The 22162-nt window shown below is 40.4% G+C and overlaps 1 protein-coding gene across 1 annotated transcript in view; it reads left to right on the top strand.

Annotated features, from left to right (window-relative positions):
• MAGI2 (membrane associated guanylate kinase, WW and PDZ domain containing 2) overlaps nt 1–22162 on the top strand; it is a 1284239-nt gene that overhangs the window by 1167368 nt on the left and 94709 nt on the right. The window contains exons 13-15 of the mRNA XM_035020443.1: nt 6539–6580; nt 13699–13790; nt 21813–22005. Of these exons, the coding sequence (XP_034876334.1) occupies nt 6539–6580; nt 13699–13790; nt 21813–22005 (327 nt within the window). The remainder of the gene's footprint in view (nt 1–6538; nt 6581–13698; nt 13791–21812; nt 22006–22162) is intronic.

Below are 22162 nucleotides of genomic sequence, written 5' to 3'. Positions count from 1 at the left end.
ATTGGCTCCCACTCTTTTGTAGTTTCCTGACCAATGCGAGGCTTTATTATTCCGGACAAAGGCAATGTTGGCCTTTATTCCATCTTCCCTTCATCGTGTCTGATACGGTGCTGCCCTCAGTGTCTGAGCAGGAATTGCGCATGACCTTCTTTTCAACCCTAAAAGAATTCTGATTTCTTTATCCAGCCCCTGCAATGCTGTTTCTGTTCATTGCCTTTCCACCGCTCACCTGTAACAATCCAAGCAAACCAATCCACCTTAACCTCCCCTGCCTTTCTTTTTCAGTCCTCCCCTGGGAGCTCTTTATCCCCTCTGCTTCCGCAGCCACACCAACACCCAACCGCCTGACTCCCCCGCCCCGGCCCCCTCCGCCCCATCCGTGCTCCACAGATGCCACCGCTGCCTCTGCTCTAATGGGGTCCCCCCTTCGTGTTTTTGTCGGCTCTTTAATGTTTCTGAGGTCACAGCAGTGTTTTCAGGGTCACAAGTCTTAGGAAGCCAAAAGAGGGCAAGCTCATTTTCTTTCCCATCCTTTGCTTTTCTATCATGTTATTTCATAAAACTAAATGGATTGTGAAAGAAACAGGGAAATCATGTCAGGGGAGGCAAAGCTCTACCCTGAAGATTAAGGAAACCAAACAAGCACAGGGCTACTTTCTCAGGTCCCTGGATACCTGATCAGTTCATTCTGCTTGTGGACTTGCAAGTGTCTAGAAAAAACAAAGCAGCCCTTTGCCCTCTCTACATTCCCTGTTTCCAATTACGAAAAAGTTTCATTCTCTCACTTACATGTTGGGAATGCCAGAAAATCTTTTTTTTTTTTTTTAATGAATTGGGGGAAAGCTCAGTGTATTTCCCATCATCTCCCAATAGCTTTTCTTTAACGATCATGAACTATGTGCATCCATACAAAGGAACCATATTCAAAATTTTGATGTGAACCATGCCTTATTCCTTTGAATCACATGCATAACATTTAGGTTTCACTCTGTTTATCCTTGTGTCCCCGAAAGCTTTTTCCTGGGAGAAAAATCCATGGGGACCAGGGAAAGTATGGAAGGGAATCCCAACCAGAGCTTGACTAAACCAAGCTCTTTGACATTTTCCCTGGCCTATAGCAATTTCATGGTATCTTCCCTTCCAACCAGGTCTAAAGCTAAAGAGATATTTTGCATTCTCATTCAAAACTTGGTTGCAGTAACCAAAAAAGAAAGGATGTACCTCCACCCACATGCTTCTGCTGCACAGAGTTCCAGAATGTTTGTTATATCAAGGCTGTCAAGAAGTATTTGGATTCAAGTCACCAGTCCCCTGCAGATGATGGAAGTTTATCAAATGATATAAATGCTGCTGTGCCTCATTTGGCTCATAATTAGATTATACTGACATTTTAATGTGCATGCATGGGACATCTTAATAAAGATGTATTCCCAAAAAAAAAATGGAGTGATTTTAAACAAAGACAACCATAGGAGACTAGAGCCCGCATGAAACAGAACATGATGGGCGCATGCCTATGAGAGAAGAGCTGGAAATGCCTCCCATCTTCATGAGAGCTCAGGATGAGATGGAACTGAAGAAAGCGAGAACGAAGGTTCTTCCAGCAGGCAGGGCAGTGTTTCCAATTTCAGAGCGGCAGACAGAGTGTCTAGAAGGAGTGCCTCCGGGCTCCACATCGATCAACAAGAATGTCTGAAACATGCAACGCGTGTCTAGGGCTCTGCTGGGCACTCCACGAGGAAAAAAAAAAATCACGAGAAATAAATCCCACTTGCACAAAACTTCGACCGAAATGAAGGACACAAAAACCGAGGAAGACAATTCCCGAATGAGACTGTAGGACACAACCCAGCAGATCATATCAGCATTTCAACCGGCGAAATTGTGCAGTAACTGTAGACAACAGTTCCAGTGTAATTAGACAATTAGACCAATGGTTTCTTATTCCATGGGCAAAATTGATGTTTAATCAGGAGAATGTCATGTGTTCAGTATCTTCTAATTATCAAAAATCTCATTAGTCCTTACTGGAAAATGCTGTGCGGAAAGAAATTTGTTTTTTCTAACTTACTTCCACATAAGCTTAAAGTGTCTATATCTGAAAGAAACATGCCCCCCAAAATCCCAAAAAAGGTTTTGACCGATGGGCTTTTTTGGGTTTCCATGTTAATAATTTAAGCATTGGCCCTCTGGCATTACCAGCAATTCCCAGAAAAAGGCAAAAATCTTTGTGATAAAGATCACTTTTCTCATTGTGTAATAATAACCTCTGTTGATAACTGACTTCTTGCTTGTCCCCATTACTTGTGTTTTTTTAAGTTGAAAGCAAGGAAAATACGCACCTGTGCACAGTGGGATAAGCCAGGCTATTTTTTACTTCTCCCTTCTCTGTCCTTTTCTCCGGACTCTCAGGAAAGAAGGACTAATTTTCTTTCCAATCACAAGAGGAAGGGCTTACATTTTTTCATTTTGTAGGCTAATCTTGAAAAAGAAACTATTGTTTACCATTTCTAACCTTGAAAAAGAAACTGCTTCTAAAGGCCCTCGCTGCCTCTCTTCTCTCCCATCTTCTCCTGCCATTTTCCCGATACGTGATGGTGTCACGTATTTCTGATATGAGAAGAAAGAGTTTCGTAACAACCTACATCCCCATGGGGTGACGTAGGTGGACGACATTTACCAGTTTGCCTGGGACGGTCCTGCTCTGTGTCACCCTGGCATAATTACTAATAGCTTCCCTTTCACTCTCCAGTTTGTCCTCAGTTGAATGATGAATTATATGGTTTCCCTTTACTATATAATCTATTAAAGAAATAACATCATTGCTGTCCAAGAAAAGCATATATCTAAATGTACAGATCATGAATAAAAATTTTCATACCTACTCCGATAAATAATTTCCTTCAAGTTAATTTATTTGGCTATTTTTCCCATACATGCTTTATTCCTAATTTGAGGTATAGACACATGTGGTGGCTTGTCTCGGTAGACAGACTCCCAGCAAACTCCCTCCATACTCAGAAAATTGTGCATATGTATAAATCTAGAGCATGGCAAACGAAGTCCAAAAAATAGGCAGCAAGGCTTCACTCATTTAAGGATTATGCCATGGAGTTTTCGTTCTTCTCACAGACAGTAAATCAGATTACACATCGCAATAATCGCAGGCCCAAAAGGGAGGTAATTTTGTCTGTCTTCCTGCCTCTAGGAAGGATTATACTTACATAACTTCGGAACAATGGCTGTCGTGACTCCTCCTCTGGATGCCAAGCAAGGCAATAAAAGTTCTTCCCAAAGAAAATGGAATCACTTTAGAATCTTACAAAATAAAGTTCTGATCATGCTAAAGAACTTGGCGATCTAGGAATGAGGGCGCTGTCCTGTTGCTTCGCTTTGCTTTAAGCCAGACTTACTGTTAAGGTTTGTCTCATCATCCTCGGTTCATGGGGCCATTTCTTGAGCATACTCCTCACTGCAGCCTCAGAAGCCAGAGCAACAAACAGATGAAAACAGGAAGAGACAAGAGAAGAAAAATCCGTGTTCTCTGAAACCCTTCCCTCGTGATTCTGTCCCTTGGTGTGAACCCAAGTTGAATTATGATTGAAGTTGTCCACACTTTTTTTCTCTTCACATTGAACCTTGCTTATTATAAATAAGCAATTTATGAGGTACAACGTGTCTATGCTCCCTTGCAGTAAGACATCACTCAAGTGTAGGATTATAAAAGTGTCAGGGATCCGTGTGGTGTAATGTGCCGTATGGTGGATGGAACCTCTTTAGAACACAAATTCCTCTGGAATTTCTTCAAAAAGCTCACGTGATCAATTTTCCTTTCCAGAAATTAAGAAGAAATAACCCATATTAAGCAATGAGTATTGCCACGAAGGTAGCAATCAGAAGTAACCCCAGGCCAGTTGAAGCATAATGGAGGAGCAAGGTGGTTTTTAGTACTATACTTGACAAGAAATTCTACTTCATAACTGTTCAAAAACAGAATCAAAAACATCTATGGCTTTTATCCTGCGGTTTGTTGTCCATTGCTCATTGCAAAATTCTTTCGTTGTTAGGTATTACAATGCACTTATAACTTACGGCTAATCACAAATGGGTGGTTGTATTTCTAAAGTAGTAGTTTTTCTGCAGCTTTTTCCGTGTCATCGGTGAGCAAGGGCTGTAGTTGGCACTGTCCCTCATCCTAACACAAGAATCACTCGGAAAGACGGGGGTAGTGTAAAAATATGAGCCACCCAGCGCAGGACTTGAGACTCTAAATGGAAACTGATGGTGGGAGCCACATCACACAGGTGGATATGCAGCCTCCAGAGCTTGGAAGCCTGTTGCAAGTGCTTCTGCTTGAGCCTTTCAGGCTCCAGTCTCCCTTGTCAATGTGATTAAACATCTGATACAGTCAAGCTGGAAATGTCCGTAGGTTTAAGAAAGGTTCTGACGCATCATGGATGCCATAGCCATAGGCAGCTCTTAAGCGATCGTGGAAGGCCACCTTGCCTTCCGAGAGAACCCGCGCATCTGAACGCTGCTAGACCAAGCCCTGGCCTCATTCGCTTGGACATTGCTGTTGCCCAATGGCTTTAGTGTTCTTAACAAACGTTCTCTGGTGCACTATCTTATTTTAGTGAAATATTAAAAGAAGATGATGCATAAATGTTAAGACACTTTTGTCAATGACTTTAGCATTAGAATCATAAAAGGCTAGAAAAAAATTTAATAACATTATCATTTAAAATGTCCTCGACGATGCTATGAAGGTTAATTTCCTGTACCTTTTTCCCATGGGAAAGCCATTATTGCTGGCCTTCACATAATTTATGTTATGGTTTAATCTGTGGGAAAAAATTGCCTTTCAGCTAGAGTTCTAGTATAGCACATTATGCGTCACTTTCCAGTTATAATATATTGATCAAGGAGATCAGTCATTCCAGTGAAGCTTGTGTTTGCCATTTTTAATATGTGCATTTTAATTGGGAAATCTAACTTCAAAAATAGTACTTTTGGGTAGCTTTGTAAACAATTATGGTAATATTTATATTTCTAACAGGTCCCTTTTAATAAAGAAAGTTACCATGACATGAGCTAAGAAATAAAGATAGTGAAATAAATAGGTTGGGGACACATTTTTCCCATGTATTTTAGAAATGAGATCCAATCTGATGGCTAATAAATTTATTTCATTCAATAGTTTAAAACTTAATGCTCCTAGAATCAGAGGATCGGGGGTGGGGGGTCAGGGGAGGTTGTGAGAAGTAAACTCTAAAATCAGTCCTTGACTGAAAGTTCTTTAGTATGTCAGAGCATTTTGTTGGTAGCACAAGTTGACAACGCAACCCAAAGTATTTTCATGAGTAAATATGAGACCATCAGGACTGCAGTAAACCGAATGTAAGTGCTGGATGGCAAGTAGGTCCTAGTGAGATTATGATAATATAAAATGTCAGTTTTACAACTAATAGAAGTGTTTAGAAGGTAGCAGCCTTCTATCCCTGATACAGCTCTATCTTTCTGATGAAAGGATATTTCTCCATTTATAATTCTATGCAGTCATACTATACATGGTGGATTTTTAGGAAATAACAGTTCTGGAGAACTAACTGGCCTTTACTGCAAAAACACAGATTACCTGGCAGGATGATCATTCTGCCCTCAAGGAGAGAGTGTGCAGGGTGCTGTGCAGGGTATGGTCGGAAACACCTGTCAAACCCAGAAGGCCAGTGACACTCTGCCTTGTTGTCACCCTCAAAAAGCTTCGATTTCATTTTTGTTGTTGAAGAGTGGAGAACTCTTTATATGAAACAAAGCTCAATAAGAAAGCAATCAGAATTTGGTCTTATTTTAACTTTTATTAATGTTAATAATAAAATACAGATTTTATAGTGCCTCATATATCTATTACAGTCTGTACACAGTATTTTATGCTCATGTCCACAAATTTTTATGTTATATGTAGCAGAAATTACATCAAAATCCTAATGAAGGATCTATATTGCTAACAGAAACCGATGTAACTCAACTACTTCTACATCACTTCAACTGTCGAAATAATTGGAAGTACCAAAGTATTTGGACTGATGGACATAAGTCAACACACTCATTGATTGAATTTTCCACTTTTCATCTCAGTACTTGATGACACGATATCTTAACCTGATTTTAAAAACCTCTATTTATTTTGTGCATAGCTCAGGTTCTGGATTGACTTTACTTCTCAATAAGCATTTTTATAATGAGAATCAAAGCTTAATTTTTGAAAAGGAGGATCTTTTTTTTCTCATTCTGATCTAAAAGAATTCAGATTTTTCTATTTTGCTGCATGTAAAAGAAATATATTTACAGACCTATTCATATACATAAAACAGGGTGTGTCCTGTCCACTAACGTCCATGGATTTTAGAGAAACAAAATCATTAAATTGGAGCACCAAAGGTTGGGGGTGAGTTATAAGAGCAACAACAAAAAAAGTTAAAGATGAATTTTAAAATGCCGTAAATGAATTTCAATTTTAATTCCCCATTTTCCCATCCAGAACAAGTGCCACCAAGGACCAGTTTTCGAATGGATTCCTCTGGCAAGTATACCCACAGTCCTGTGAATGAAACGTCTTCCATCATGTGTAACAAATCATTCTTCTGAGTAGTATCAGCTTATTAGTATATAATCACTGTGCTAATTTGATTCACCCACATACGCACGTATTTAAGGTAGAGAGCAAGTCCCATCAAAGTGGGTCTACTTGGCTGCCAAGGAAACAAACAAAAGAGAAGGGAAGAGAGTCATACTCATTAATTACTTTCATAAAATGCTTTAGTAAAAGACTAGACTAAAAAAACCAGGTGCCAATAAAAGCCACCAGACTGACTAGGTCCATGATGCCTGATAGAGTAGCTTCTGGCCACATTAAGCTAGTGGGCAATAGAAATGTGGCTACTCTGAACTTAGATATGCTTAAGATGTATGTAAAATCCATATTGGATTTCCAAGACTTCATACAAAAAAGAAATAGAAATGTATATTATCTCACTAATTTTTTTATATTGATTAATGCTTAAATAATATTTTGGATATACCAGCTTGAAATCCATTATTAAAGTTGATTGCACCTGTTTCTTTTTGCTTTTTAAAATGGGCTGCTGGAAAATTTTAAATTACTTATGTAGCTTCCATTTTATTTATACTGGACCATGCTAGACTAGATAACTAGAAATAAGCTAGAGTATCTCAAGAGATTTGCAATTTAGATGTTTCCAAAGAACTTACTGGAAATTTTGCTAATGTGGGATGAAATGATTTTTACATCAACTAAATATCTATGTCAGTTTAATTGTTTTAAACCATGCCACTTACAAAATGCAACATTTCAATGGTATTTTAAGTGAGAATAGAATATCATAGTTCAAAAGCTTTCAGTAAGAATCAATTAATATACTTAAAAGGAAAAACATTTTTTTTTTACCTAACGGTTCTGAAAATACTTACCAATTTTGGTTTAGGCTGAAATATTTAATGTTATTACGGAAATGAAGGAGGAAAAGGAAAATTCAGATTTTTTTTTACTTTTAGAAAGTGCTTTAAACAGCTACTTAGACCACTGGACTGAAAGCCAGGACACTGAAACAATTGCAGAAAAGCATGTTTCATAATAATAGTACTATTTCAGATCTGTGGGCTCACAGCACACATCTCTAGAGTGTTTCCATGATGACAGCTCATTATCCATCTCAGCATGTTCTAACACCCCTTGGAGAATATATGTGCTTGAGATCATTTCATTCTGTAAGTTTCCATGTCATTTTTTTTTGGATATGTAGAAAATATGGAAGATACTGCTTCGCATTTTGTCCTCAAGTAAAGTATAAAGTATTTGTTTAGCTTGGCCTGAAAATTTTTAAACTATGATTATTCTTATACATTGACTGTAAAATCCTTGTAATTTTAAAAGATTATCTTAAGCCCAGAAGGAAAGTGAGACCTAGTAATTACAGTTGCAAAATGAAAGTAAGATTTAATTTGAGATTCTAAATCTCTTATTTATTGGCCACAGCAAGCACATTTCTTGAAAATCTCAGCTTCTGAATAGACTTTATTTAAAAACAAAAAAAGCAAGAGAGGAACCACCTAATATATATATATATCTGCACAATACTTTCGCATTTCAAAAAATATGCATTAGTTAAAAGAGAAAAGTTATAATAATGGTTTGCTTATATTATACCACTATGTAATCCAGATCTTCAGGAAAAGAACCAATCCAAATATTTGATTAAATGTCCACACAAGTATCAAAGTATTCTGGAAGATCATGACTACCTCAAAAATAAATGGATCTCCCATACTTCTTCTCACATTTATAAAAGGTCCTTTATCAAATTATGTGTCATAATTTTTCACTCAGATACATTTATCATAATTATAAGGTATTTATTAGCTTTAGCTGCCTATGATGCTTAAGTACAGAGGCAAAACTGATAGTAGGAAGTCCTAAACAATGTAATTAAGAAAAGAAGTGATAACTCTACCATAGAATAATGCTGTGGTTTATCAGGTGTACTAGATTGGTGAGTATCTTAATTAAATTCAAGAAACATTTATTTAGCAACTCCTACAGGCTGTGCATAATGGAATACTACAGATGATAAGGATAATTATGCCATCATCGCGGAAGAATGATAGTGAGAAACAATACATCCGTAGCCGGGACCTTTGAATGGATAACTTCACCCCAAGCCAAGAGAGCCAGGGTGTGGATTATCACAGAAACCAAGAGTAGAAATCACTTCCAGGAGAACTTTCCTTGTTTAGAAACAAAAGACATCAGGGGGTCAGAAAGGGTGTGTCAACAATGTCAAGTGAGGCACAGAAATCAATCAGAATGTGGAAAGAGAAATGGCTGTTTGATGTGGTCATTAGGATGTCATCAGTGACCTTAAAGGGAGTGCTTTCAGAAATGCTGCCACAGCAGAAGCCAGACTGGCAGGAGTAAGTCACAGATGAGAGACTGGGGATGGGGAAGTAAAGGTCCCACTAGAGACTACTCATCCAAGACAGAAATGGGGAGCACGAGGGGGTATTTGGTATGGGGAAATCTGAGTTGATTTGAAGGCTGAGGGAGAAAACCCCACAGAGTGGGAGTTGGCTTCTATATAGCTAAAATGTGTCTGGCCACATTCATATTACCAAAGGTATAAAGGAAAAAAGTAAAGAGAAGGCATTCTTTTAAAGCAAAAATGTATTAGCTACCTATCTGGTAATATTAGATTCAAGGGATAGAAACTATTTAATTCCTACTTAACTCATTCTGTATCTGGACTGCTTTGAAAGTTCAGAGACCAGGGACCTATTTAATAACCACCTTTGATTTCCTGATTCCTTCCTCAATCTCTTTCCTAGATCTCTTTACAAGGAAAAGCCAAATAACTAATGCTCTTTCCAGCAGGAAAAATTGAATGAATTCGTTCTCTGTGCCAAACTGATAATCAGCCCATGGTACTTACATTTTAATTAAAACATGAAAGGGGATTCAAGTACCGAAATTTAATTGACATGTTTGCAGCATCCCATGTGCCAAATTAATCCATAAATGCCGTTCTTTGCATTTGTGATGCTTGAATCCATTCATGAAATTAATCAGTTGTGTTCAGTTACCCACCCTTTTCCCTAAAACTGTGCACAAAGTCATGCCTTTCCAAATCTAGACCAAGGATACATACAGCATGTGAAGCTTCTGGAGTCTTAGTACAAAATAAGAAGCAGCTTTTGAAATTCTGCTTTTCTCTCTTATGAGGGAGGTTATCCTTATACCTGGATATGGCCACCATTAGCTACTTTTAGTACTACTAGTTTTTCAATATTAGTGGGAGCCCAGGATAAATCAGGACTTACGCATTCTGGTAGTTTGCCACAGTGCTCATGGAAAGTCCCCATCTGGGACAGATGTCTTTAGATGATTTATTTCATAATGCCTCAGGATCTTGGGACCCAACTTCTAAAGAAGAAACAACAGTAGCCAGGAATGGCCATTGAACACACAAATCCAGAGTGTTCTGCCTCTCCTTAGTCCAAGCAATGCCTGAGAGTATCCCTGACTGTTCTGCAAAAAAGGCTGAGGAAAAGGAAGGTAAACAAAGAGCGTGGAAAGAGAATAACCAAGAAAGCAGAAAACAAACAAAAAAAGGATGTTGGTGGGGGCCCGGTTGAGTGACGTCAAAAGTGACTCAGGTCCCACTAGGTGTCCACCAGACTCCTTCATCAAACAGCCTTCCAGGTGCATGGTTAGCAAACCAACAGGGGAAAGAGGTGGTGATTGTTAAATTCTGTCACAGTGTGGTGAAGAATTGGCCCTTAGATTTCTTTGCCTTACGTTTGTGCATTAACAGGGGAAGAGACAAAGCGTGATCCGGTAATTTTCAGTGTGTCATCAGGCCAGGGCTCCTGGGTGGCTCAGCGGGTTAAGTGTCTGACTTCAGCTCAGATCAAGATCTCAGGGTCTTGGGATTGAGCCCCACAGGTCAGGCTCCCTGCTCAGTGGGGAATCTGCCTGTCGCTCTGCCCCTCCCCCTCCCCCTCCCCCCCCCCGCTTGTGCTCTCTCTCAAATAAATAAATAAAATCTCTAAAAATAATAAAAATAAATGTGTCATCAAGCCAGAAGAGCAGCTAAAGGAAAGTATCAGAAACATCATAAGCTTACAAGAGAGCTAACAAAGCAGGGGGGAAAAAAGAGTAATGTCTCTCAGCTTTGTGCATATAATTTTAGTTATTTTTTAAAACCCAGACTCAAAAGGATGGGGAGGGCAGAGGAAGAAACCAGAGAAAAATTATCCTTCTAAAAGCTCTTATTCCCACCCCACAAAAAAGTACTACTGCCTTAAGGCAAAATCTATCATTTAAACTTTTTTTTTCCAGTGACTGTGTCTCTAAAGTTTCCATGCCCTGAAGCCTCTGAGTCTGTGTTCAAAATTAACAAAGAAATTTTTAAAAATAATATGTGCTGGCATCCGTCTCCAATAGGTCTCTCTTTGCCTCTCTCGACTTGTTCACGTACCATGTAGCTAGTCATCTCTGCCTGGAAGAGTGGAGGGTGGAGATGACATGGTTGGCACATATCACCCTACATTCGAAATCAGAGTGGCCTGAGCCTCATCAGGAGATTGTAATGTCACCAGATTGCACACAAAGAATAAGAGGAGGAAGATAAATGTCCCACTCACAGCTGTTCTTCAAAGTCAAGTAAAATTAACCAGCTAAAATCTATATTCTTTCTACTAAAAACAAGAGTCCTGAGTCATTCATTAAGGAAACACTTTCCAATTCCTCTGGGAATGACCGCATTCGCTGACACAAGACAACCCCCTTGTACTTTGGCACATCTCAAAATTCTGTTACTGGGATTCTCATAATTTCAGCATTCTCTTGGGGGAACGTTTTATTTAGCAAATAAAATGGATTGCAGAGTAAACTCCTTTTAGAGTTCCCCATGTAATATGGATTGCTGCTGAAGCCATTGGAAGAACAGTTTCCCACCTACCTTACTCACCAGTGATGCAAAAATGAGAATATTTATAGGAGTAGATGGGAAGTTCTGGTTATACATATGCTAGTGCTATCATTTTAAGTGTCAAAAATATATTATCTCTTTGTATTTTTTGTCTCTATGTGTTTTATATATGGCCTAGAGTCCTCTAAGCTTAAAGTAACCTAGAGAAGAGATTGCTGTGAGCAGTAGAATCATAAACAACTTCTAAAGATCTGTAAGTGGTTGGGCATTATCTGTCATCCTCCCATCTCCTCTTGCCTTTCCGCCTCCCCCGGAGGAGTACCTGTGCTTGCTGTGATATTATAGGGCTATTACATCTGCCTGGAGTCCCAAAGCCCCAGAGGAGCACACACTCCCAGTGTGTGATTTCATACATGATGTCGTAGACCCCAGGAATAAACTGAGTTCAAAAGCCAATTGTGACTCATAGAGTATAGGGCAAAGTTTTCATCTTCCTTTTACCACCCAACTGAGTTCTCAGTTCTCATCTTTCAAATATGAACGATAATACAATTTATAAAGGATGACTAACGCATGTGGAAATCCAGTTGGTTAGTCTTCTCTGAGTTTTATATTAGTCGTTGAATGGAAAGGTCTTTGGTTTTATGTGCATCTGCTCATGAAAGGACATGACTGGTTATGGATTCTTGCACAATATATACATATATGCAAATGTACTTCTGTGCTTGACTCAGTTTTGTTTTGTCTTTTGAGAACAGCAACACATAATCAGCTTATGCCTACATTTCAGAAATGAATGAGTTGCCTTTTGTGCATCACTGGGAATGCACAGCCCATATTGGAGGGCACCATGGTAAACCCAGTGTCATTGTGCCTTGTTTACTGGATCACTTCAGCAGCCCCACTTACTGTAGAGCCTGAGAAAGACTTGCCTGGCCAACATTCACTGAGTCTCTCTCCAACTATGACTAGTACCATATATCCAAATGGCTCAGACACATCTTCCTGTCCCAAGAGAATCATTCTCTGAAATCCCATCCCAATTTCCAAAACCATCCTGTGTAAGCAATTTAATATTGCTTCTATAAATTCTAATACCTCCTTTAAACCATGAAGGCCTAGGATCACTAAATTCTTCTTAAGCAAAGGATGGCATCAATAAGTATTTCCCAAATTTGCTAACATCCAATGGTATCCCAACAATGACCACGAAAGTATGCACAACTCAGTCAAGATGGAGACTTTACCCCCGTGAGAAGGATTCAAAGGTCCAGGGGTAATGTGTAAGCATAAATCACATTCTCCTTCAAAAGTCAGAAGAGGTCTTACACTTTTCATGTATTTATCCTAGGATTGAAAACATTGACATCCAGGAGTCTTCCAGCTTATTTTTAACTACATTTCTGTTCTTTCAGCTAACTGCAGAGAAGTATCCCTCTTCTAGTTTATCTTGAATACACTAGTAAAATCAGTAGTGGCTTCGACATTGTAAAATATTTGGGGAGATAAGAGTTCACTTACACCAGGCGAATTTCTACCCCTGAGTTATTAAAAACCTAAAGGAGTTTGTCTGAAAATAAAAACTTCACTCAAACTCCCAGTACAGAAAAGTTTCAATTCTATTTTTTTCTAATTTTTACGATTCTAAAAAAGACAATTAGGCATAAATTTGTATCTCCCCCCACCCCTGCCTGACACACAGGAAATGGGATGCATCGAGACATAAAGAGATATTTGTAAATTACTAGGCAGTACTCTACCAGGTAGTTCCAGGATGTCATCTCTTCTCTCATACTTTTGAAACAATGGTTCTAGTCAGAGTAAACATCCTCAAAGTAACAGCCAATCTTCTTGAGAGCAATCTGAATGCTCTCGGGAAAATAAAGAATTATAGAGGCATCGTTTTTTTGTTTTTTGTTCTTTTTTTTTTTTTGAGTCAGGAAATTTGTATGTTCTTTCTGCCTATGGTGATACCCTAGTAATGCACTTGTTTGATCACTGTTAATCCAGAGACTACCTAATTTTGGAACTTTTTTTTTTACCACATTTTTTTTATCCTCTCTGCTCTCCACCAACTCTAACAGCACTCTCATTAATCACATCCACAAAATTAATTTATCATCGATGTGTTCGGTTTCTCAGGGAGCGGGGAAGAGACAGGATTCATTACTCAATAGGATCTCCTTTATACCAGGTCCAGATTATAAGGAGCTGGATGTTCACCTTCGCAGGATGGAGTCTGGATTTGGCTTCAGAATCCTCGGGGGAGATGAGCCTGGGCAGCCTGTAAGTTGAGACCACTTTATTTCCACACTGTGGGCTATATACTGTGTGAGTGCATCAGGAGAAATATCATTCACTATGAATCTAAAAGAAAATCTTTGAAGGCTCAAAAAAAAAAAGTTTGAGATTTGTGTTCTTGCTGTTTAAGTTCTCAAAACATGTCGGTGTTTCCATGCCAATATATCATCATAAATTAATGTACATACATTAGGAGGGGACACTACCCTTTCTCAGAATGGATTGAATCCCTCTTGAATAGTTCAATTACTTAATTGTATTGCACCCCTGGTCACTCTGGACAGTGATTCAAGGTAAACACATGGTATGACAGAAGATACACATGAAGGGGTGATTTGGACCAGCAGAATTATGTACGTTTGCAATCAAAAGTGCAAGGGAGAGAAAACACAGGGATAAACAGAAGTAAAATCAAGCTCAATGCTGCAGAATCTCAGCCAGATTCAAATTAAGGGATTACCATGAGAAGATGTTCACAAAGCGAACTTCAATTGGCACAATATTGAGAATTTGGGAAAGGCTCTGGAAAAATTAAAACTGCACGCACGTGCACGCACACACCCCTCATTATACACCAGAGTCAAAGCATAAAATAATATATAGAAAACTCAACAAAGCTAGATTTATGCACATGTATCAAAATACCAGCCATAAAATACTCATTGTAAAAGATGTGTCTTAAATGGTACCCAATATGACTAAGTCAGGTCCATGGAAGGTTTGAATAAATGACACCCATTCCAGCTCAGGTGCCTTAATTCCATTCCAGCTCATGCAAGAGATTTAAGGTGTAAGCCTGTTTCCTCGTCTGTAAGATGAAAAACACAATAGTCCTCTCTCACAGAGAGAGAGCTTTAAGAATTAAAGATAGCATAGGCAAACCTCTCGGTATTGGGCCTGGATCCTATCAGGTGTTGAGTGCATGTTTATCATCATCATCTGTCTTGTTGGTCAGTTTTTCCAGAAAATAAAACCAGAACCAAAAGTGGGCAGAAATCTTCAGGAGAAAAAAGTTAGTCTAACAAATGAAAGGAATCTGTAAAAATGAAAACTGTCCCAAAGTGAAGTCCATTGCCTTGGTAGACAGTGAGTTCCTTTCCCACAGAAGTATTCAAGCGGAGCTGACGAGAACCTGACAGGAACCCCAGAGAGGTTCCTCGGCCCTTCGAGTGGAGTTGGACCAGATGATTGATGAGATCCCTAACTAGGAAGAATGTTGAGAAGCTGAGCTTAGACTCCAAGGATGAGGGAACTCCAGGAAAAAAGACTTATTTCCTAATTTGGGGGGTAAAATTCAGCATCAGTCAACCACAATATCACTAATTCCCTAGCTGCCAGAGATGTGAAAGTGCATTTACCATGGAGGTTCTCTGAATTTCCCAACTAGTGCTTTGGGAGGAAAGAAAGTGCTAAGGTAAAATATAGGGCACAAATAACTTGGGACTTATTTATCCAGAGACTAAATTAAGGATCTCATGTCACAAGCAGAAGGAACAAATCTCAGTTACATTTCGCTCCCTTTCACAGACGTGTCCCCCTCTATCTGCCACCTGATTCTGAGTTTACCAGGGATCCTCGGTAACCTGGTCAGGAGGCAGCCTCACTCCTCTCTGTAACTTGTCTAGAAAGAACCAGAAATAGTATCCAGTTCCTTCACGTATGTAAACATTTAACCTCCGGCTTCCACAGAGTATTTGTCTGACTTAGTTTCCTTCAGGATCATTCTCTAACCTGTTCATATGTCTCCCTATTTAGTTTGAGCAGTGGGATTTAAAATTCCCCCTAAGCAGGGACTTCATCCTTCCCTTTTTATTCTCCGTCGGTGTCCCCATAAATGAATAGTGTGCCATCAGCCAAACTGGAGGTTAAGGTCACAGTCCTCCAGACTGCCAAGTCTGCCCCCATTCCTGACAATGGCTACAATGATTTTGCAAAGTCTGAGGGAAGAATCTGCCTCACTTCAGACACTAGCTGCAAATTTGGGGGTCCCATGGCCTCCTTCAGATTTGATAATTCACTAGAACAACTCCTAGAACTCAGGAAAGTGCCGTACTTATGATTACAGTTTTACACTGAAAGGGTACAAATCAGAACCAACCAAAAAAAAAAAAAAGGTCCATAGGGCAAAGTTTGGAAGGGCTCTGCATGCAAAGCTTCCATCATCCTCAGGGACGAGTTATCCCTCCTAGCATCGATGCCAACCAGGGATGCTCACCCAAGTATCGGTGTCCAGAGTTTTTCTTGGGGTCTTGTTATGTGAGTACGAGTGATTGAGTCATTGAGGTGGTTGAGCTCAATCTCCAGCCCCTCTCCTTCCCAGAGGTCAAGTTGATGTCATAAGGTTCAAAGGCACAACCCTCTAATTATATGGCTGGTCTTTCTTGTCTGGTCGGCGCCCGCGCCCCACCCCCGCCCCCAAGACTGGGTGTGGCTGCTCCACCCTGAGTCATCTCCTTTAGCATAAACTACTGGTACCCACCATGAGTCTCTTCAGTAGCATAAACTCTCAGATGCAGTACAAGGGTCTCACAATGACCAAAGATACTCCTGTTCCAGTGGTCTAAAGGTTACATTTCAGGAAAAGCCAGACCTCTCTTTGGGCTCAGGCTAAATTCTTTATGGTACACCTATATGTTTAAAAGACACTAAGTGAAGGAAATAATGGCACTTTAAGGTGATTTTTATCACATTGTGGGGGATACTGAGACTTTTGTAGGGCATTTAAGGGTAAATTCATTAGAATCCATTATACTCGTACTAACATAATGCTTCAAACTTACCAACCTAAGGGATCTCCACCAGAAAGACGAGGTTCCTATTTGTTCCAGAATGCACTGACTGACATACTTTTTCCCCCCTACCAATCTGTGAGCTCCTTGAAGGCAAGGACCATGTTTTGATGGTGTTTGTGTCTTCCAAGCCCAGCACAGAGCCCGACATAATAGATATTTGCTAAACGGAACTGAAGAAAGAGTTCTCTTCACCAAGCCAAACTGTCACCTGAACCTCTCAGGAAAAAAAAAAAAAAAAGGAATAATCTGGTGTTTACATTTTCTGAGGCCCCTAGATGCTTTTACAGGCTCTGTAGAATTTAAATGGTGCCATCCTAGAATCAGGGATGGTGTCCTAGGAACCCTACAACATGCTTTGCTCAATCCAGTGTTTTAAAATTGTGCAATACCAACTAATTTCACATGTTTAAAATTCAGATTTCCTTATATATTCTCTTGAAAGATAGATCTAGCAACATTGGGCTTATTATCTTCCTCATTGACAATAACCAGCTGGAGCTAAGGGGTGGTCCCTTCTAAACTGAGCATGGCCACAGTTCCCAAGACCCCCTCATGCCTGTGTTATTCCTTTAGTCTACTGTCTTTGACACTCCCATCCAAGAGGACTGGACAAAAGATGAGTATTTTGCACCAAAGGAATCTTCAACCAGGGCCAGATCATGCTTTTGCAAGCCCTAAGCATATCATCAGGTTCCTTCCCTTATATGATAAGGACAAACAAGAGATTCATTTATTTATGAAATAAATGTAAAAGAAATAAAGCTCCAATTCTTCCCATGGTGCTTACTTCAGTACGGTCTTTGAAATATGAAATTCTTATGTTGCTGGAACCCCTTTCCCCCATAGGCTCACGCTCTGTCGCTTTGGAGGTGAACTAGAACCACATTCAGGAAATACTGTCTTCACCAGTCTCTCCCTTCTCCCCCAAGGGTAGGAGGGACGAAATGACTGCTCACAGGGAAGGCGTGGTCTCAGCTGGCTCAAGAAGGGAGGGGTCTGGCTGATAATTTGCCTGGCACTGAAGCAGTAAAATTGTTGCCCAAATAGAGCACATATTACTCAAAATGAAGCTCGGGTGTGTGAATGTGGCCTCTGGACAGTTTTGCGCCCGGTCAGTCCACACGCTCCCAGGTTCCCAACCCTTCTGAACATTGACTTTGACTCCAGAGTCCTTTCTCCCTTGCAGTGGGCAGGCATGCAGTATCTAGGATAAGCCTCCTCAGATTACGTGGATTGTTGGTTATCCCCGTTGTGTTTATTTAGATTTATTCTGGTTTATTCTTTCATTTGAATGATTTAAGACACACGCAGGCTGCAAGTTACAATTTTGACCCTTAGGCCATTGAAGTAGAAGGCTGAATCTTCCTAAAGCAAGCAGAGGCAGAGAGTAATGCCTTGAAGACCAGAAGGTTGCCCCTCAGAAAGACCATGTCAGAAAGAGAATCTACTGTAAAGATTTCCCATAAGCCTTTCCTTCCTGCTTTCCTCCATTGTGTGAGCCCAGAGATAATATATAAACAAAATGTGCTGACCTCATTTAATTGCTGATGTGCTACAAAGGGAGAGGCGCATGAGGTGACTTGGTCCCCAACCACAGGAGGTCTCATAAATTACATCAAACAGGTTTCTGCCTCCATCTACACGAAATGGTACTGACATCTCAGGGTGCGCATTAAACACGACAACATAGCTTTCGGCAAATAATGAACAGCAGGACTCCAACTCCAACAAAGCATATGGGCATTTTTCCTGCAAGAGGAAATATTTTTCACAGTTAAATAACAATAGAAATAGAAAGAAATGAAAAATTGCCAGAAAGGAACAAAAATGGGATTTCCAGCTGTGAGCCAAAAAGAGATGGGAAGGCATCAAGGTGGAAAAGATTTAGAAAATGCTGCAATGGAGAAAAACTGTTCATAGAAAGAAGAGGTAATGATAGACAGACTCCTTGGTCAGGGAGTCTGTGCAAACTTGCGGAGAAGTTTCAGAAGGCAGGAGCCTGAAATGGGCTTGCCACATTGTCAAGTTGTCCCAGGATATAATTATTGCAGCTCAGACCTACCGGGGTTGGACTTGCATTAGGTAGAGCAGGAAAGGATTAAAAGAATTAAAAGGACTGCACATATGATTTTGGTTTTGTTTGTTTCTTACTTGTTTTCATTTTCCTTTTTTTGTGTTAACTTTTTCCCCTGGCTGACTAGGGTACCAGCCACTTGAATGCAAATTGCTATTATTTCATATCAAGTACTCCGTTTTGTTCCATGCCCTCCCAGCCTGTAAGATAGAGTTGTGGAGTTGTGATTCTTTTGTTTTTTAGAGAAGGCCGTTGAAAAGCTAAGGCCATGGATCGGTTGTTCATGGGGTCAGGGGGCAGTCTTTTTAGAGCTATTTTGCCACAAAGTTCTTCCTTCAGGGCCAAAGCAGTAAGGACAAGATAAAGAACTCCTCCAAGAGCGATGAAAAAACTGATGAGTGGGTCTACACAGGCTGAAGGATCCAGTGAGGCTAGAAAAGAGGGGTGTGTGGAGTCAGGACAGGGCTCCCACCACCTCAGCCACGTGACTGACACCCACCCACCACCCCGCCTTGCTCCCTTTTTTCCGTGGTGCATGCTTGCTAGCATACAACAGAACTTACTACACTTACTATTGTCTGACCACTAGACTAGGAGTTCTATAAGGGCAGGGATCTGTATTTATTGTTCACAGATGAATTCCTAACACCCAAAAGTGCCTGTGGGTTCAATTAATACTTGCTAAATCAATAAATTAATTAGTACTCATATCCCAGCAATGCGGCAGAAAAGCAGATGTTTTACTGGGATTTTCCTTTTAACGGGTGATATAGTTTAGGTGATGCTAAAACTGGTATCACCTAGTGACAAAGAAGATAACTTCAAGGGCATCTGTGTATCTTTGCTGTCTGCTTACAGCAAGGGAGGAGTGGGAATTTTCCAATGTGAAATTTGGGGCCGGGGGTGGGCGGTTGGTGGGCTGTTTTTTTCTTCCCCCTAGGTGAAATTTCGTTTTTACTATTTTTGTAGAGGGCCGAATTGGAGTCATGGCTTTCTCAGGTGTGACCTATATCTTGGTTCATTTTTCTCAGTGAGAGTCAAAACTATAGCTTCAAGTTGATAATTAACCAGCCAAGAAGCTCACGTGCCATTTTCTTCTCTGTAACTAGCTGTAAACTGTCTCACTAAAACACATAGGAAATCTAAAGTTCGAAGCATTTGGGGGGACTAACCCAGCTAAATACAGCTTTTCACGGGGCAGTGGAGAAACATAAACATTCATTTTAACTGGCTTTCGCGCAAAGCACTTAGCAAATCTTTGAAGGCTCCTTAGCGGGTTCAGTCTTTTGAAGAATAGACTGGAACATCTTTAGAAAGAAACTCATAAATTTAGGTTGGCATGACAGTAAGAGGAAGGGAGAATGTCAGAAGCAACCATGCCCAGCTGCTGGGCTGTAGGAAATGGGTGAGGAACGTTGCAGGGGAAGAACCTCACCGTACCCTGAGGTTTTCCTTGTGACGGCAATAATGAATCCCTCCTCAGAGCACCAATATTCAGTGTGGAAGCAAGTCTATCCCCAGCCCGCCCCCAGGAATAGGGAAGAAGTAGCTGTAGTCATAGAGAATTGTCATTCCTATGGATAAAGAAAGCTGTTCAGTGGACCAAGGCTAGGAAGTCTTCAGGAAAAGAGAACACTCTTCAGCCTCTGATTTTGCGTATACCCAAGACGTCCTGGGCATTCACGTCAGGTTGCCATGTTGACAGGCCACACCAAGCAGTGTGACCACGTAAGAATGAGTCTGTTGTCACGCCTGAGACACACAGCCTGCGGTCACGATGGGGCAGCTCTGCAAAAAAGCTGGGATCCACGGATCCAGGGTTTGAAAGAAATCATTGTGCCTGAAAGAAATCCCTCTGTGAGCAAGGGATCCTTTTATAAAGACTTAGAACTTAAGACGATAGCTTCTGTAATATGATCAGGCTAAGGGGTTACGACTGCCTACGGATGCTGTATGGCTAAGCCACTTGGCAAAAGAAATAGGATATCCATTGCCCATGTGTTGGGAAAATCGTAGGTTAAACGGTGAAACTAAAATATTTAGTGCTGTTGTTTTTTCTCCGAGAAGGAAAAAAAAAAAAAAAAAGCCTCATTATTGGACACTAACCTGAGTGTTTCTGGTGGGAAGTGGGAAATCTTATATGATGTCTTTCGTGACAGTCCCTGGCTCAGGGTAATTCCCATGCACACATTTTCCAGATATGTTCCCCTCACTTCTTGGTGTGAGGAAGCAGAAGCATTTCAGGGGACGGGCAAAACTGGGAATGTCCTTTACACAGGGGACAGTACTCCAAGGAAATATTCAAAGGAATAGAGCAAAAACCGGGAGGAGGTTTGACTGAAACTTTTTTTAAGTCACCTGGCCAGAGAAGCCAACTGTGAGTTTTACTTTGTTTTATTTTATTTTCCCCTTACCTCCAGCCTTGCAAAGCAAAAAAAAAAAAAAAAAAAAAAAAATTGAACCATTATCAGTTTCGTAATATGCAGCAGCTGGTTTCCCCTGACATTTTTTGAGCACTCAGTATGGCCATGAGCAAAGTTAAATGCTTTACATGCATTATTTCATTCAGTTCTCCCAACAAGTCCATAAAGCAGCTCCCACTACTTGATTTCCCCATTTTGCAGATGAAGAAACTGAGGCTCGCGGAGGTTAAGACTTGCCCAAGTCCACACAAACAAGAAGTGGAGCCAGGATTCAGTCCCCAATTCGTTACATGCACAGTGGCCAATAACATCAGAGTACTTGGGGTTAGAATTTTCCTTAAGGGTGATAACTGGTGCACCAGGAAGCAAGTGTCCCCCAGACCTCGTGGCCATCAGCAGCGAGTTCAAAACGTTTACTTCTCTGAAAGGAGTTAACAACCTGGAAGAGTGGGAAAGGCCCCTCATTTTTCATTTTTCAAGTACATGCTCAGCTTTGGAGTAAGGGGTAGAATGTGGGAATAAAACCTTCCACCAAGGTGTACATACATATAAAGAAATTATATGTATATATGATATTATTGTCTAGAATTATATTTATGTATAAGGAAGTTATATATAAATATTATTATCCATGATTATACTTACATAAAGAAATTATGTATGTGTGGGGGGAAAACAGTTGAAATGTAAATATCCTTTCCTTCTCACGCTTCCCTAGATTTTGATTGGCGCGGTCATTGCCATGGGTTCAGCCGACAGAGACGGCCGCCTGCACCCAGGAGACGAGCTTGTCTATGTCGACGGGATTCCAGTGGCTGGCAAGACCCACCGCTATGTCATCGACCTGATGCACCATGCAGCCCGAAATGGGCAGGTCAACCTCACTGTGAGAAGGAAGATGCTCTGTGGAGGTGTGTGGCTCAAGCCAGCAGGGAGGCTTGGGGGTCAGGTGGTGAAATGCTTTTGTGGGACATGGTAAGGACACTTGAAACAAAATTTTAAATCAGTTTCTATATTAAACAAGGACAAAAGTCAGCCTAGATCTTCCACATGTAACCGTGATTTTGA

The sequence above is a fragment of the Mirounga leonina genome, unplaced genomic scaffold (assembly GCF_011800145.1).
Source record: "Mirounga leonina isolate KUSES-001 unplaced genomic scaffold, KU_Mleo_1.0 Mir_174, whole genome shotgun sequence".
In the NCBI taxonomy this organism is placed as follows: domain Eukaryota; kingdom Metazoa; phylum Chordata; class Mammalia; order Carnivora; family Phocidae; genus Mirounga; species Mirounga leonina.
The sequence above is the reverse complement of the archived record's forward strand: the minus strand, read 5'-3'. Positions and strand labels throughout refer to the sequence as shown.